This window comes from Octopus sinensis, linkage group LG18, assembly GCF_006345805.1.
Source record: "Octopus sinensis linkage group LG18, ASM634580v1, whole genome shotgun sequence".
NCBI lineage: Eukaryota > Metazoa > Mollusca > Cephalopoda > Octopoda > Octopodidae > Octopus > Octopus sinensis.
In genome coordinates, this window is record NC_043014.1 from 52696231 (window position 1) to 52713080 (window position 16850).

Here is a 16850-nt window from a genome sequence, read left to right on the forward strand (position 1 = left end):
TCCACCTAGGGTACCTAAAGTACATACCACAAAAATGAACTGTTGTTTACTATAATTTTTCCTTTCTTTTGGAACTTGTTTTCAATTCAGTAAAATAGAAAGAAATATATAAACGAGATTGAACAACAATACAAATCATTTTCTTTTTTTGTTTAGTTTTGTTTATCAATATTTAGCAAACAACATCAACATAGTCATCATATACACAGGTTGGCTGCCTTGAAACCAGCAGGCAGTGGTACCTACATGGTATCAGATTAAGGGCTTTATCAAAGGACACAGTATTTCAGTTTGAATACACTTAACACACCACATCTTCACTTCAAAATATTCCCTGTAAATCAATACAAATTGGTTAATGGAGAAAGAATAAACATTAATTGAAATATCTTGTGAAATTTTAATGGCTTTTGCACAGAAATTACGTCACTGCTACTTGCAAAGAACTGGAATTTACAATTAAACACATTCACGTGTCTTGAGGTGATGGGTTGTCGAGATTGTCATTTTCTGGAGGTAAAGGACCATGAGAATCCTTATTTTCTTCATTTTGAAAGGTAATCACAATATCAAGAACTGGTGCAGATGATGATGATGCTGACGACAACAATGATGGCGGCAGCAGTGGTGGTCACACATCTCGGTGAATAGATATTGATTTTTCTAATGCTTCATAGTCTATTAGTGATTCTTCAGTCTTAATCGTCCGTGTTCTTCATGGCACACACTTCCAAAACATTGCTGCCTCGTCTACACAATAGTCATAGAAGTTCAATTCCATCTGATGCCAATGAGTCAAACGTTGTCCAGGGAATGCTTTTCTCCACACACTACATGAAACTTTAAACTATGTCAATCTTTGAAACTGGGAAGCCAAACCTTACCATAACCACAATATAAAATATATTTAAACATATATTAGAACTATATAAAGTGTGTGCATTTTCCTTCTTTTATTTTATATACACACACACACATATATATACATACATATATATATATAAATATATATATATATGTGTGTGTGTGTGTGTGTGTATATATACTTTATTAAAAAGCAGCAAAAATATCACAAAAACTGTTACTCAGAGTTTCACGTTACCATTCATCACACAGTTTTGTTTACATTCTAAACAAAACAATCCAGCAAACAGGAACATGAAACCCGAGTAACAGTTTTTGGGATATTTTTGCTGCTTTTTAATAAAGCATATTCCTCAACCTCTGGTACTCGAGTACTATTTTTTCCACCTTCTTTCACATTTATGTGCTTACTCTGGTATATATATATACATACATACATATATATATATATATATATATATATATATATATATATATATATATATATATATATATAGATAGATAGATAGATAGATAGATAGATAGATAGATAGATAGATAGATGGATAGATAGATATGCACATATAGGTACAGGACATCACAAAACATAAACAACATGAAATACAAAGGCAAGCCTGGTATGCGAACAATGAAACAAACAAATGGAAGACAAGACAACTAACATACAGAACGACCCTTCATCAGTTGTTGGGTGTTTATCTCCACTCCATATTTCGAGCAATTCAGAACACTATGTGTCTTCGTTGTTTCATTTCGTTTGTTGTATGTCCAGTTTTTGTTACCAACTTTCACCTTCAGCAAAAACCAAATTTTATTTCGGTTTCCAGGAGCAACTCTTTCTCGAAGAAACATATTGTCATGAATTGCTTGAAATATATGTATTATTATATATATTTATATATATATATATATATATATATATATATATATATATATATATTTATGGGCATTCTTTAAATTATTTCTACACTCAGCTTTTTATTCGGTTGCTACATTTAGAATTCTGCAATCATGCACTGTATAGACATTTATGCTGCATTTCAGGATTTTTAGTATAAACGATTGCATATCTACAATTTTCTTCATTTCAAGGAATATACTTTCAACCTCTGCCAGCACTTTATCTGGAGAATGGATTTTCGAGTATTTCCTTTGAAATAGTCTCAGTTTTGTTGTGAATTTGACAGTATTATGAGGACATCATCGTTGGGGAATATAATCTAGGCAATTGCAAACAAATGTCTTCCAACGGTTAAGCCTGATCTCTTCTGTTCTTTGGAATATTCATTGGCTCTACGCCCTTAATTTTTTACAAATTTATCACATTTGTAATTTACACCTGGATGTCTTTTTTAATCCATTTACAACTCCCAAGGCCAACACTATTTTTTCACTCTGGTACAGCAATTTCTTTTGGCATTTAAGTTCTTTTGGTGTCTTTAATAACTTTGAGGTTTTTACTACTTTCACAATCGTAGCACCCTTGCTGTAACTCATGAGGACAACTGGGGATAAGTCTGATATAGAAGTTTCAAACGATGTCCCCAGAACAAAAACTAGTCCCCTCTATGGAAACCTGCAGAATGGTTAACCGTTCATTGCATGCAGGTATGTAAATATTGGAAAGGTACTGAGGTAAGGGTGCATCGGTAGTAGAAACAAGATTTCTGTCAGTGAGGAAATTAAAAAAAACCATTCACCATGTTTCTGACAATATGGTGGTCACAAATTTCATGGAATATTGTTGTGTGGCCATCTTTGTCAAGTCCAAATACATCCCTTCTACTTTTGATTGGTAAAGTAGCTGTTTTCACATCCAATTCTAATGTGGCAGTATTTGTTCTTGGACAGAATCTATATTGGGTTTCACACAAGTTATTTTACTCTTGGAACAGAATCAATTTGTGTTTGATGCTGAATTCTGTGATTTAACTGGTAGATGAAGTCAAAGATGCATGTCTATAATGTTTTGTGTTTGTCCTGCATCCTCATTTATGGCAAGAATATACAACAGCTTTTTTATTGCTAATGGGAATTTTAATGTTCTCCAGAAGATTTTGGAAAGAAACTAAAGGACTTTGGTTAGAGGATTTTTACATATTTTTAGGAGAATTGTTGGGAAGCAATCAGGGTCCGGTGCTGAGTTTATATGTATTTTGTCTGAAACAGTTATTCCATCGATTTCTTCTACGTCCACGTAAGGCCATGCTATTGAAAGTCTTTGTTGGCTTAGTTGTGTACCAGGAAAATGGTGAAGATATTAGAAGAGTCAGATATGCCATTCAGTTCTTTATTCTTTTGAAATTTAGCTGTATTAACATTATCAAGACATGTCACTGATGTTCAACTTCATCAGAGACACAGAAACCACCACAATAACAGCAGTAACTATCAGGTGGGACACTGCCAAAATACAGCAGACACAGGAAAATGTTCTTCACAATTATGAAAAAACAAACTAAGATAGACTGCAAAGAAAATTAAAAATATTCACAATGTCATCTCTGTGTCCACTTTGGCATTTCAACTGAGGAAAACTTTCTAAATGTTTTGGAATTTCTATATCTTCATGGTTACTGATCATAAAAATTTGACCAATGTTAGGTTGTCGATCTTCCATGATTTGTTTGGCATATTCAGTGTGGGTTAAAAACTCTGGTGATATAGTCTTTGAATGTTCTAAATAAATTCCAATATTGCAACTGTTTTCTAATATGGTACGAAGGTTTACAGTTTTATATTTTCCCAATATATAGTCACGATTACCAAATGTAACTTTTAACCCAAAGTATTTGTCTAGATTCATTCCAATGTTTTCAGCCAGTTCTTCAGAGTTTGGGGATGTTAAAATATAGATATCATAATGAAAGTTAGTTACGATGTCATTCTTTGAACATGCTAACCCCGTTTTAGCATTGGTTTCAGAGCCAAATCCAAAACAAAGCTCATAACATTTTCTGAAGAACTCTTTGCTACAGTCAGGTTCTGTTTCTGTGAAATGCTTTCCTAAATTTACATAAATTTGTTTCATTAGCTTTACATCAACTTCATGGGGCTTAACTTCTGAAAACCTAAGACAAAGAAAAGCTTTAAAATATTGCTTATTTTTACAAAGTTTTCGTAACTTTCGTGATAATTCACTTTTATCACAATCCACGAGAAGTTTATTATAAAGTTCTTCATCATCACGGAGTTCCTCTACTGACTCAATTAATTCCAACAGTTTTTCATTATACTCAATATACCCATGCTTATACACATCAGTCATAATATCCTTTATTCCCCAAATGTCTTTCAGCTTCTTCTGGAAAGGAAGAAATTCTATAGCAGATTTAATAGCAAGGAAGAACCTATCTGTTCCATCGTCTCTAAATTCTCGTTTCAACTCTTCATCATTTTCTTCTTCTGCTAGTATGAAATATAATCTTCCATACAAAATGTTAAAACTAATGTCTTGTATTTTAATATTTGTTTTAAATTGTTCACAACACTCCTGGGCATTTTCGTATTCTTTCAAAGCCAAATATAACAAAATCAAATCGTAGAGAACAGCTCCATTTTCTGGAGAAAGTTTAAGAGCTTCTTTAAAGTGATATTCTATTTTGCCAATGAATTCATTCCTTTCCAATTCAGGAATAGTTCTAGGATATTTAATAAGTTTTCCAAGTGTATTTTCTTCCACAGAAAACTCCTTCTTTGCAGTGAAACATGTGAATTCTGGAATATGTATTTTTTGATAAGTTAATCCAAGATGATGATGAGAAAATGCTGTTGCATTTATTTCGATTGCTTTTACAAACAATTCTTTTGCTTTATCAAACTTATATAAAGTCTTATAAAAGTTAGCACACTTTTCCAAAACAAAACGGTCATCAGGGGCAAAATGAAGAGCTCTTTGAACATATTTTTCACTGAATTCCTGATTCTTATGACTATTACATTTCCTTGAAGGTCTCACTTTAAACAAAGCTAATAATGCTAACGTTTTCCCCATTAGGATCTTGTCAATACAGCGAGGAAAAGCACATCGTATTTTCTCTAAGTACTGTACTGCCTCTGTACTAATTGTGTTTTTTTTATCTTCATCAGAGATCTTTCTTAAACAACGATACTGTAACAAAGCTACACCAAATAGACATGAATAATTGCCCGGACAAAAATTGGAAGCCTCTTTGTAAAGTTTGATAGCCCTCTCATAATCATTGAATGATATTCGACTTAAACAATAAGCAACATTCATTTTACCTTCTGCTTCTATCTGTTGGAAATCTTCTCTTTTTTCAAGATTGTTAAGATAAACCATAACCTCTTTTAACTTATTCATATTTTCATTGTACAGATGAATGAATGCAAGATTGGTTAATGCCAAGAGGTTGTCTGGATTAGTTTCTTGAACTTCATTGGCTAATCTTTCAGCTTCAATATTCTTATTTAGCTCCCACTGAATAAACACCAAGGTATTCTTGTGGCGAATCTCATCTTCTAAACCAGACACAGTATCGTTACTTAATGAATTTTCCAGTTTTTTGTAAAGAGACAACCAATGATCTTTGGTGTAGTGAAAATATTCTCCCATTAAATTCGGAAATCTCTGAATTTTTTCTCTGTACAATTCTCTTCTGCTTTCGTCATCCTGAAAGAAAAACAAAATAGTGAATATGTATAAAATGTGTATTAAAAAAAGCATCACCATTATCGTTGGCAAGATTCCAGGTTACTGAGACAAGGCTAAACCCTCCAAGTTAGATAAGGCTGATGCAGTGGAAGTTCATTTGGGGTTCCAGAGTTTGATGCCTTTCAAAAAAAAATACTGTCACCAGAAATGGAATTCCAGATGATAGCAGTTTTGTGGAAGAAGGATTGGTTTAGTACTCACTAACGTCTGTGTGTGTGCATGCATGATTGCTACATGGCTCTGTATGTATGTAGGTCAGGGGGTCATTGAGTAGCGGAGTCTTGTAGAGGGTCAGCAACTATTACCATCATTTTTCATCAAACTGATGCAACACTAGAAATACTTTCAATGGGATTCCAGAAAACCTTCTCTCATGTTTAAGAGACATGTTTTCTTTTTGGTTTTTCATCCAAAAATGTTATAGCTCCTCTTGCCATTCCTCATTACACTCTTGTTTTCAGTTTTCATATAATTCAAGGCTCTCTCTTTACCACTACTACTACTACTGCCACCACCACTGAGACCTCTGCTCTTCCATGCTTGTTATTTCTATCCATGCCCACCTGACTTACACATCTCTCCTCCTCCTCCTCACTTCATCATACTCTCTCTCTACAAAGAAACTTATCTATTTCTTACAATACATACCAATCTATACATCAAAATCAAATTTTTTTCAGGGGTCCTTAAAATATTATTGTGAATTCCAAATTTACTATTTTATTACGTGGACCCCCCCAAAATTCTTCTATGGACTCTCAGGGACCACATGGACCCCAGTTGAGAAGCACTACTCTAGACCATCATACAAAATCTTTACTTAGAAAGCATAGCCCCAGTCAAAGAGTCTGCCAAAGCAATGGATTAAACATAATTAGAACGAATATGAAGGATTCTCCCTGAAATTATTTTATGATCCTTCAGATTAACCATCAGTTTTTTTAGTTTCTTCAAATGTCCACCAGGAAATAGATGTCTGACCAAAAACATTGTATAGAAATGTAATGTTAAAACTAATCTACACACGTTCACTTATGTAGATACCACTTCTTCCAACTTTAAATTGTAATCGTCTTCATACATTTAGAAAGTGGGAATAAAACGATAACAACTCCCACAAAAGTCTGGGAGTTAAATGCTAAACCTTTTGTCAGTGATAGACATGACTGCAATCTTTACTGTTTGGAAATGTGGGAAATCTTAAAATCATTTAAATTAAAATCTAGTCTAGATTGGCTGCATTAAGAATCAAATGCCTACGTTTTATCTTTATAATTTCCTTATACTTTAAACCAGTTCTATAAACCAGTTTTGAGCACTATGTACATATCTATAATACTACAATATAGACTTTAATTAATATTAATAAGATTCATGGATTATATTCAAGTAGTCAAGCATATTTTAATACTATTAATACTAATAACTGATCCTATTTAAGCTACTTTCGTGCACCCTTAGTCCTGACACCAAATACTGATGATTGTAATTTGATATGATTTATAACTTAATAACTTCATTCAATTTCCTACTAATCTTAGGTGGTCTCTTTATAATGTTTGCTTTTTCCTCCCTAGTTATGCCCTTTCTAATTCTTTATAATTTGTTATAATCCTTAAAATTCATTTACCATTTTTTAACGTTTACGGTCCCCATAATTTTTCATTATTAGTGACCTGACCCATCTTCTTGCAGGATTTCAATTCAGTTGCTTTATTCTCCACAATTCTATGACAAAACTGGTTAATAGAAATGTTGGGAGGGTAACCAATGGGTCTCAATCCTCAGTGAGATTGGCAGACTGGGCGGAGGAGACTGTTACTGAGGTCCCACGGTGAGGAAGGCAGTACCAGTAGGCATTGTGGAGTGCCTAGAACATGACGACACGCTATGGAACAAAGGAGCCAAATCAAACTGGGAATTCCAGGGGAATTTCCCTGCTTTCCGTTGATGGAAAAATCCTGGCCCACATCTTTTTCAATATTCTCATCAACAACATCTCCAAGAGCGACTCGCCTGAAGCCCAGTGTGGCTTCTGCCCAGGCCACAGCACCATGGACATGGTGTTTGCTGTGCGTCAAGTTAAGGAGAAATGTATTGAACAACGGATGGATTTATACTCTGTGTTCATAGACCTGACCAAAGCTTTTTGGATCATGCTAACCAAGCATGGCTGCCCACACAAGTTCACCACACTGATAAGACTCTTTCATGGCAATATGAGCAGTGAAGTTTTTTTGCAATGGTGACCACACCAACTCTTGACATTGGGGCACGAAACAGGGCTGAGTGCTCACCCCCATCTTGTTCAATTTGTTCTTCACACAGGTCCTGCTTTACACAGTGAAAGACCTAAACCTGGGCATATACATCAAAATATCATTCAGACTGGTCTGTTTTTCCTCCTCCACTCACTCTCTGCTTGAACCAAGACACTGGAAAAGCTCATCACAGAAGCCCTATTTACAAATGACAGTGTACTTAGGGCACACAAGGAAAATCACCTGCAGACCATTGTTGATCACTTTGCAGAAGCATGAAAGCTTTTTGGACAGATCATCAGCCTTGACAAAACGGAGACCCTAGTCCAAGCAGCACCAAACACATTTCACTCCAGCCAAACACCACCATTGAGGGAGTCCAGCTTAAGTGTGTGGAGAGTTTCAGGTACCTTGGTAGCACAGTCTCAGCCGATGGATCATTGAACAGTGAAACATTATCCAGAATCCGCAATGCCAGTTAAGAAGCACTTGGAAGACTGAAAATGAAAGTCGTCCAGCAGAAAGGCATCAGACGATCGACAAAGCTCAAGATCTACAAGGCTGTAGTCATTTCTACACAATTCTATAGAGGGCAAGCATGGGCCCCCTGGCATCAGCACATCAAACAGCTGGAACAGTTTCACACAAGAGCATTCACTGGTAGGACAGTGTGACAAACCAACAAAAGTTTGTTCAACAAGCATTCAGTTAATGTTGCTGAAGGCTCAGTTATACTGGACTGACCATGTCATCAGAATGGCTGACAACTGTGTACTCAGACAGCTGTTCTACAGTGATTTCATGCAGGGCTCATACAAACCAGGAAGGCCTAAACTGAGGTACCAAGGCACCCTGAAAAGTAACCTAATTATCTTGAGACTAGCAAGAGAAAGACATCATAGGACAGTATCCAGCTCAATTCAGTCAATAGACTACTGATGTGATATCTGTGTGCTTCCAGTTTGGGATTGTGAAGTCACATGTGCTCTCATCACTGTGAACACAGACTTTGTCATCATTAGATACCTATGGACTGCCTTTCATAAATTATTTTGTTTTCCTTTCCTCTGAAATTTTGCAGAGACTTTCACTATTCCTTGCATTCTTTTTGCTAAAGTTATTTTCCCTGTGTAATAATTAGCTGGATTGGCCTTAATTAAAGTTAATATTTTGTTAGTTCTCCAATAATTAACCAGAGCACTTTAATCATGAGGAATTGATTAAAAGAATAAGTCAAACTGGAATTTATTAACCATATCATTCTGGTGCCCTAAACAATCTCACTCAGTAGAGGACTAATTTTGTCTTTTTGAGAACATCAGCAACTGGCTTCGAAAATGTTACGAGAGGGTCAAACGTCATGCTTTTGGTACCTGCTATCTGTTGGGCTATAAGCCTGATGTGACCAGTACCAGCTTTTAGGAGTAATGCTGCAACATTTAATGACACCTTTAGAACTGATCTGTCATTTAGCTATTCTATAATTGACAACTTCTTTCTATTCTTCACTCGTGGAATTGACTGATTGTAGTACCATCCACTTTAAGGTAAGATCAACAACAAAAGTGTTCCATCGTGTGAGAGCTAAATATCACTTAATGTACACAGGTAAATGTACATTCTAGTTTTATATCTGTATACCAAAATACATTAAATAATACACACACACACAACAACTTTACCCATAGAAAGAGTGGCAAAATTACTTGAGTTTATGTGAAACTGGATCAACGTGTGGTGTTGTCCCAATTTCAGCCAGCCTCCAAGTGTGCACATCTGGAAGCCATTACACAAAAGTATATGAGATGTGAATATCGATCTATTTAACCATGTGACTTCCATATGATTCTGACCATTTCTCAATCTTCTTTATTTAGTATTAATTCCAGTATTCAAGACATTACGTGTGCATGATTGCAGTAATATGTATGTTATGCATTGTACAAGAGAAATGTACATTCCCAACTGAAAGTAAAGAAAGAAAGCTAGCTCATCAGATCAGCAGAACATCATGGTTACAGCATAGTTCTATCAGCAGTTCAACTCTAAATACACACACGGAACTCATTCATTTAGAATTCTTACAAAAACTGGTATTGCAAATAGAGATGCTATAGAAACAATTTTAACTTTTAATTAGAGACAGGTAAAAGAATTGTCTCTATCTTCTTCTTTTCATTGGTATATATATATATATATCATCATCATCATCATCATTTAGCATCCGCTTCCATGCTAGCATGGGTTGGACGGTTCAACTGGGGTCTGTGAAGCCAGGAGGCTGCATCAGGCCCAGTCTGATCTGGCAGTGTTTCTACGGCTGGATGCCCTTCCTAATGCCAACCACTCCGTGAGTGTGGTATCATCATCATCATCATGATGATGATGATGATACCATATATATATATATATATATATTGCCCTCTAAAGAAACTGTCCAACATTTGAGTCGGTGTTTGAAGTATAAGGACACAGCTGTGTGCTGGAAGCCAGCTGAAAAATATGTTTTCCTGGGGATAAAAAAAGGTAGTAATATTGTCCTAATTGGGACTGCCAATTTACGTTGACAAATAGATTTCACTCCCTCCCTCTTTCTCTCTCTCTCTCTCTCTCTCTCTCCTTCTCTCTCTCTCTCTTTCTCTATATATATATATATCAATATGGAACAAATAATTCCCCAGGAATTTTCACACTGGTGACTGCCATGATTCGGTGCAAAACAAATCATGATGGGTTGGGGCTCTATATCATGGTAACGTATGCTGAGGAAGGTGAGACTATAATGCCAGTCTAGAAACCAGTCCATGTGAGTTCAAATACTTGAATGCATGCTGAGATTGTCTTAGCCCGTTTGCCTTTGGATGGTTGATTTCTGTAGTTGTTATCAGCAGGTAGACATACTTAGTATGTCCTTTGATTAATTTTAATACATGTATGTATATATATATATATATATATATATATATATATATATATACATATATATATATATATATATATATATATGCATACAAATATGGAGATAAAGATTTTCAAGCACAGAATAATGCATGAAAAGTATCGTATCCTTATATTGCAGAAAAATTTGTCAGCAGCCAGCCATGAGACTTGAACACTCATCTCTGTGATTACCAGTCAAGCACTTTATCTTTAAGCTAAGCTGCCCAGTGACAAATTTTTCTGCAATTTTTAAACTTATAAACTTAGCTTTTTTATAGACGCTGCATGTGAAATTCAGATTACATTATATGTAAACAAAGTTTGCTTTATTGGAAGTGTTGAGATGTATTGAGACAGACACATATGGAGAGAAATATTTTCAAGTGCAGAATAAAGCATGAACAGTGTTAATAGCATAATATCGCTGTTCAAGCATTATTCTTAAAGGTAAAGCAAATAACTTTCACCCCTCTCTGTTCCCTTAATATAAAACTAACATTGGTTAAGGATTCCTATCATTCCTAGACAAACACTTTTCAGCCACTCACAGATACAGGAAAATATTTAATAGGCTTTCTGTGAAATTATCATATAGCCCCAACTGCAACTGTCACGACCCAGGATCCTCTCCACTTAACCAACGCTGTGCGACTAAACCTATCTTATATGAGGCAGAAGTTTCTGCAACCCGAAACAATAATACAACTGATGAGAAGACGTCTACTGGATTATGTGAAAGAATTTAGAAATCACTCATGCCAGTCATATAGCCTCCTCCTCCTCCTGACATAGGGACAAAATGAAAACTACAAAGTTCGCTAGCTACGTATGGACTTTGAAAGATATTGAAACACTTCATGTGATTAAATGGAAAGTAATCCATACTTGATGTGAAGGGATCGAATGAATGTAGACTTTGTTTGGCTGAAAGAGCACAGATCCTGTTCTGATCTAAGATCCTAACTCTCTATTGAACTCCAGGTCAGGAATTTTCACTGCTTGCATGCATATGTATAAATACATTTTAAAGAATTGGAAAATTCTGCCTATTCCTGACCGACTTGATATCTTTCCAGCCTTATCCTTTAAGGTCAAAGGAGGAGGTTTGCTCTTTTACCTTTTTACTTTTTATTTTGGACATTTTAGTTTCAGTTTTTCTCTTTTCCTTTTTCTCTCATTTACTGTCTGTGTTTTCTATAAGCTGCCTTCTCAGTTTATTTTGCATTTCTTCTATCATTCAATTTCTTTAGTTCGTTTGTGCCTGAAGGATATGTTTGAGTTCTCTCCACATATGAAACTATTAGTAGGGTTTTAATGCATCTATTGTGACCTTTAAATAAATAATATTTATCTCTCACCAGATGAAGTACTTTTTTTTGTTGAATTTTCTTCACGGATCAGTACATTATATATATATATATATATACGAGGGGCGTTCAATAAGTAATGCCCCTGACCCACTTGCAGTTGTTTGATCTAGCTGAAATTTTGCATGAGCACTTATTTATACCTCTATAGATTAAGTGGCGAATTACAGCTCTGAACTAATTGTGGTTTCTGATTTACAGGTGTTTGAACTGAGTCAAGTGTGAAATGGAGCCTGTTGAGTGTTGAGCAGTAATCTGGTTTTTGTATTTGAAAGGACGCACACCACGGGAGACTTTTGATGAAATGGAAGTAACTTATGGTGATGATGCCCCATCATATGACCTTGTAAAACGCTGGCATTGTGAATTCAAACATAGTCGGAACTCTGTGGAAACAGCTCCCAGATCTGGTCGCCCCCTTCTGCCGTTGATGAGACGTCTGTCCGTCAAGTTGAGGCTGCCATTTTGGAAGGTCAATGCATAACTATTCGCCAAATAGCCCATAAGGTCAAGATTAGTACCGGGTCTGTGGAAACTATCATTCATGACCATTTGCATATGCAAAAGGTGTCTGCCAGATGGATTTCCAGGTTGCTCACATCTTTCCAGAAGCAAGAATGCGTTGAGTGCTCGAGGATGAATTTGGAGATGTGCCAAGAAGATGAGTCAAAATTTTTCAAAAGACTGATCACACAGGATAAAACCTGGGTCCATCACTATGACCCATAGACCAAAGCCCAGTCAATGCAGTGAAAGCACCGTGACTCACCTCCTCCAAAGAAGGCAAGGGTGCAGCCCTCCGCTGACAAGGTTATGCTCACAGTCTTCTGGGACCAGGACGGAGTAGTGATGACAGATTTCCTGGCAAAGGGTACCACAATTACAGGAGCCTATTATGCTTCACTTTTGAGGAAATTAAGAGAAGCTATCAAAATCAAGAGGCGGAGCTAGATCAGCAAAGGCATCCTCCTCCTGCAGGACAACGCTCCGGTCCACAACTCGCGTGTCGCCAGATCAGAAGCACAGGCGTGCAGCTATGAACTCCTCCCCTTGCACCCTCTGATTTTCACCTCTTCCCAGCCATGAAGTTGATTTTGAAAGGAAAGCGTTTCCCAGATGATGCAGCCTTGATTTCTGAAGTCACGTCATGGTTGGAGGACCATGCTGGGGTCTTCTACAAAAACGGTCTCCAGAGCTGTATCAAACGATGGGAGAAATGCATAACTCTGGGTAGTTCCTATGTAGGAAAAGACTAATAACTGTGCCAAGTTTTGTTGCTCTACTGCTATGGGAAGTGGGTCAGGGGCATTACTTATTGAACGCCCCTCGTATATATATATATATATATATATATATACACATATATAATTACAACAAATATATTACATCTTGGACACAGAGTCTTCAATAACGTTTTTTGTTACTCCCCTGAATCAGAGGGTAAAATAAACCCTTATAGACCCAACGAGGCCTAACTAGGAAATGGAGAGATCCAATTTTCCAGTAAGCAGCACATGAAGTGGATGCGTTTAGAAAACACTTCTTTACAGCTAGTTAATGTGCCAGGTTTCTTATAGTCCTTAAGAATTTTGGCTCTCTCTGCAACGACCACTTCCATTAATATACAGGCCCCAGATGATTGATTAATTTCCACCTGATGTCACATGGCGTCCCTTGTTCTTTGAGGTGCCAATGACGTGACAAACCGTCTTTCTGGGACTCTGATGGTGGTTAAGAAAACATTGCTTGAACAAAGTACTAGCAGAACCAATATACTATTCACACCCTTGGTAATATATGGCATGGGTCTGGTCATCCCATCAGTGTCAAAGATAAATATTTGGTCATCTTCTGAGGTGGCAAAACTGGGAAAGGGGGATACCTCCTCCAAGCTGCTGGTCCTGAATAGGTCATTATTTCTAGGTGTGGTGTTTGTACTGGTGGTAACATACATTGTGGGCCTCGAGTTCTGAGCGTTTTCTCACGTCTGCGACATAGATATTTTAAATTTTGTATTTATGTAGAGTCTGACGAGCTGTCCACAAGGCTTTGCTTTGTGGATGCAAAACCTTGCGTAAGTCTATGTCCAAGATATAAAATTTCTGCTGTAACAATTACTGCTCTATTCTTTAAAGTGTGCTTCTTTCTGATATATATATATATATATATATATATATATATATATATATATATTTATTAACTATATAATCAATAAAAACATATATCAGAAAAGAAGCACATTCTAAAGAATGGAGCAGTAATTATGACGACAAATATTTTAATTTTAGACAAAGAGTTACCAAAGGCTGCTTATCCACAAAGCCAAAGCCTTGTGGACAGCTCATCAGACTAGACAAAGGCAAAAAACATTTAACTTTCTACGTGGCGGACGTTAAGGAAAAGCTCAGAAATCGAGATTTAAGTCTTAACATCTCAAAATGGTAATGAGGAAGGGTTGTCTCCCCTGAAGCAGAGGATTAAAAACACCCTTACAGACCCGGAAAAGCCCTTAAAGACCCGAAAACGCCCTTACAGACTCGAAAACGCCCTTACAGACCCGAAAAGGCCCAATCAGACAAACGGGGATCTCTAATTTTCCAGTTGTTTACACTTGAAGTGGACACATTTAAAGAAAACTTATTCTAAATAAATGTGTGTAAAGTGGATGGATTCTCTTCTCTTCCTTGTTGTTGACTTTGCTTTTGTCAAGTGTCAGATATTTTTTCGTCTTCCTCGGCAATTCTAATGAGAATTTTATGACCAGCTCCGATAGTAAACTTTCGGGAACTTTATTCATTCATGTTTGTTTTTTCTTGGGGAGTTTCTGTCTACTAATTACTTCGATAATCTCAACAGACCAAAGGTTTCGTGCGTTCGAATGCGCAAAGGATGTGGATTGGTTATTTTGACATTTCAAACTTTTCTATGGCACTAATCCTGTTCGAAACACACGATTATTTCTTCCCACATACTTACACGCACCACATGTCTAGACATGCAAGTGTTATGCACAAAGATGCATACAAATGCCAAATCGGCACAATTTCCAGGTAGAATATTTTATCTGTCATTGCTTCGCAGCTGTTTTGATGGCGTGTTTTATGTGTTTCTTTCTTGTTTTCATCTGCCACGCACACTTTGATATCCAAGACCGACTTTCATTCTGTTCACAGCTTCCGTCACCGACACACACACACACACACACAGTCATTCACACACGTACACAGATATACATATATACACATATATATATATATATATATATATATATATATATATATATATATATACACACACAAATCTGTTTTATGCTTTATATGTTTTTGTTAGTATTGTTATATTTAAAGAATTATTGAAATAAACTTGTTATACATACATATCTATACACACATACATAGCTGCCTACTTACATACATACACACGTACATATACATACCTACACACTAAACAACACAGAGTTAATATTTGTTCATGTTTGTAAATATGTTGATATACTTACAAGTAGAATTCCATCCAATTTTTCAATAATTTCCTCGATTTCTTCAGCCATTTTCTGTCTCTCTCTTTTTTTTATCCTTTAAAGCAAATTTATAAAACTAAACAAAATAGTTTTCTTTCCTTGTTGTCGACTTTTTTTCTGGTATATTTTGCCAAAATGAAAATGTAAATTTCTATAAATGATATATTATATATAAAAATGTTCAATGCAGTTGAATGTGTCCGATCAACAAATATTTTCTAACAACACAGTGAGTGTCTCTTCCCAGAAACGAAACCCGATTGCAATATTGGATACTGTGAACGGATTCGAAAAATATAGTTGGACTGAAGAAGTGAGACAACTGAAGAATTAGTAAAAACTGTTTTAACGAAACTTAGAGAATGGCAGAAGTAAACGATGTGAAAGTGTGAAAGTGAAAGTTTTGTAGAAAAGAAAATCACTTCCGCAAAAAACAATCCGGATATCAAATGGCTAAGAGTCACTAAAATGAAATTCAAGATTCAAAATAAAACAGAAGTTCTTACAACAAGCATTAAGTATATTAAAACAAATTTATTTCTTTGGTTTTACTTAAATTTTAAATAAACACAATTTGACCCGTACGAGGATATAGTAACTGGAATAAACCATTTCGTTCAGCGCCCGACCTGTCAGGTGAAATATTTAGACATGAAACAGCACAGATAGTATATCTGTAAGTCAGGTAGGGTAGCATAGTTTAGGCTCAACTGAAGTCCGAATACTTAGGCAGCAGCTTAACACTACCGTCTCGTACCTGGCTGCATGGCATTTATTGTGGTCAGGCCTCACTACGATTGCAGGTGTAACATTCTAGTTTAACGGTAAGCACTTTGATCATAAATGCATGTAATGTAGACAGGTTTAAATAAATTTGTACTTTTCTCATAACACACACACACACATGTATGTATATTGCTTCAAGCTTCTGTTTTTTGTAGGCCAGCCCAACCTCCTTTCGGTTACATGCGACAGTTGTATTCTCAGAGTATCTACACAGTAGTTCTTCTCCAACACTGAAGGTGTTGCTCTTATTTTTGAGTATGTGATGGAATGTACACATTTCTTTCTTTACAGTTCAGCAGATGTTGTCTGAGTGATAGAATGCCATGTTCAACGGCCGCCTCGACTGACCTTATGCTCTATTGCTATCACTTTGTTTCGCAAATGTATTTATGTATAGTGGTATATATGGATCCTTGCCCGGATTGGCCTCACCAGCC

The 16850-nt window shown here is 36.1% G+C and overlaps 1 protein-coding gene across 3 annotated transcripts; it reads right to left on the reverse strand.

Moving 5' to 3' along the window:
• Positions 1–1813: 1813 nt before the first annotated feature.
• Positions 1814–16039, reverse strand: LOC115221489. 3 transcript variants are annotated; one of them, XM_029791684.2, is made up of 2 exons: positions 15607–16039; positions 1814–5497 (listed from the first exon to the last, which is right to left on the reverse strand). In XM_029791684.2, the coding sequence occupies exons 1-2, from the start codon at positions 15655–15657 to the stop codon at positions 3323–3325; spliced, it is 2226 nt and encodes a 741-aa protein (XP_029647544.1). In that variant the 5' UTR covers positions 15658–16039; the 3' UTR covers positions 1814–3322. The 3 variants fall into 3 exon arrangements, with proteins under 3 accessions (XP_029647544.1, XP_036366952.1, XP_036366951.1); XM_036511059.1 differs by lacking the exon at positions 15607–16039 and adding an exon at positions 11626–11752; XM_036511058.1 differs by lacking the exon at positions 15607–16039 and having other exon boundaries at positions 1814–3224; positions 3296–5725.
• Between the last annotated feature and the right edge of the window lie 811 nt (positions 16040–16850).

What these genes read in the sequence shown, in the direction of transcription:
- LOC115221489 (XM_036511058.1), bottom strand. Translation starts at nt 5,557, where the DNA reads ATGGTGATGCTTTTTTTAATACACATTTTATACATATTCACTATTTTG.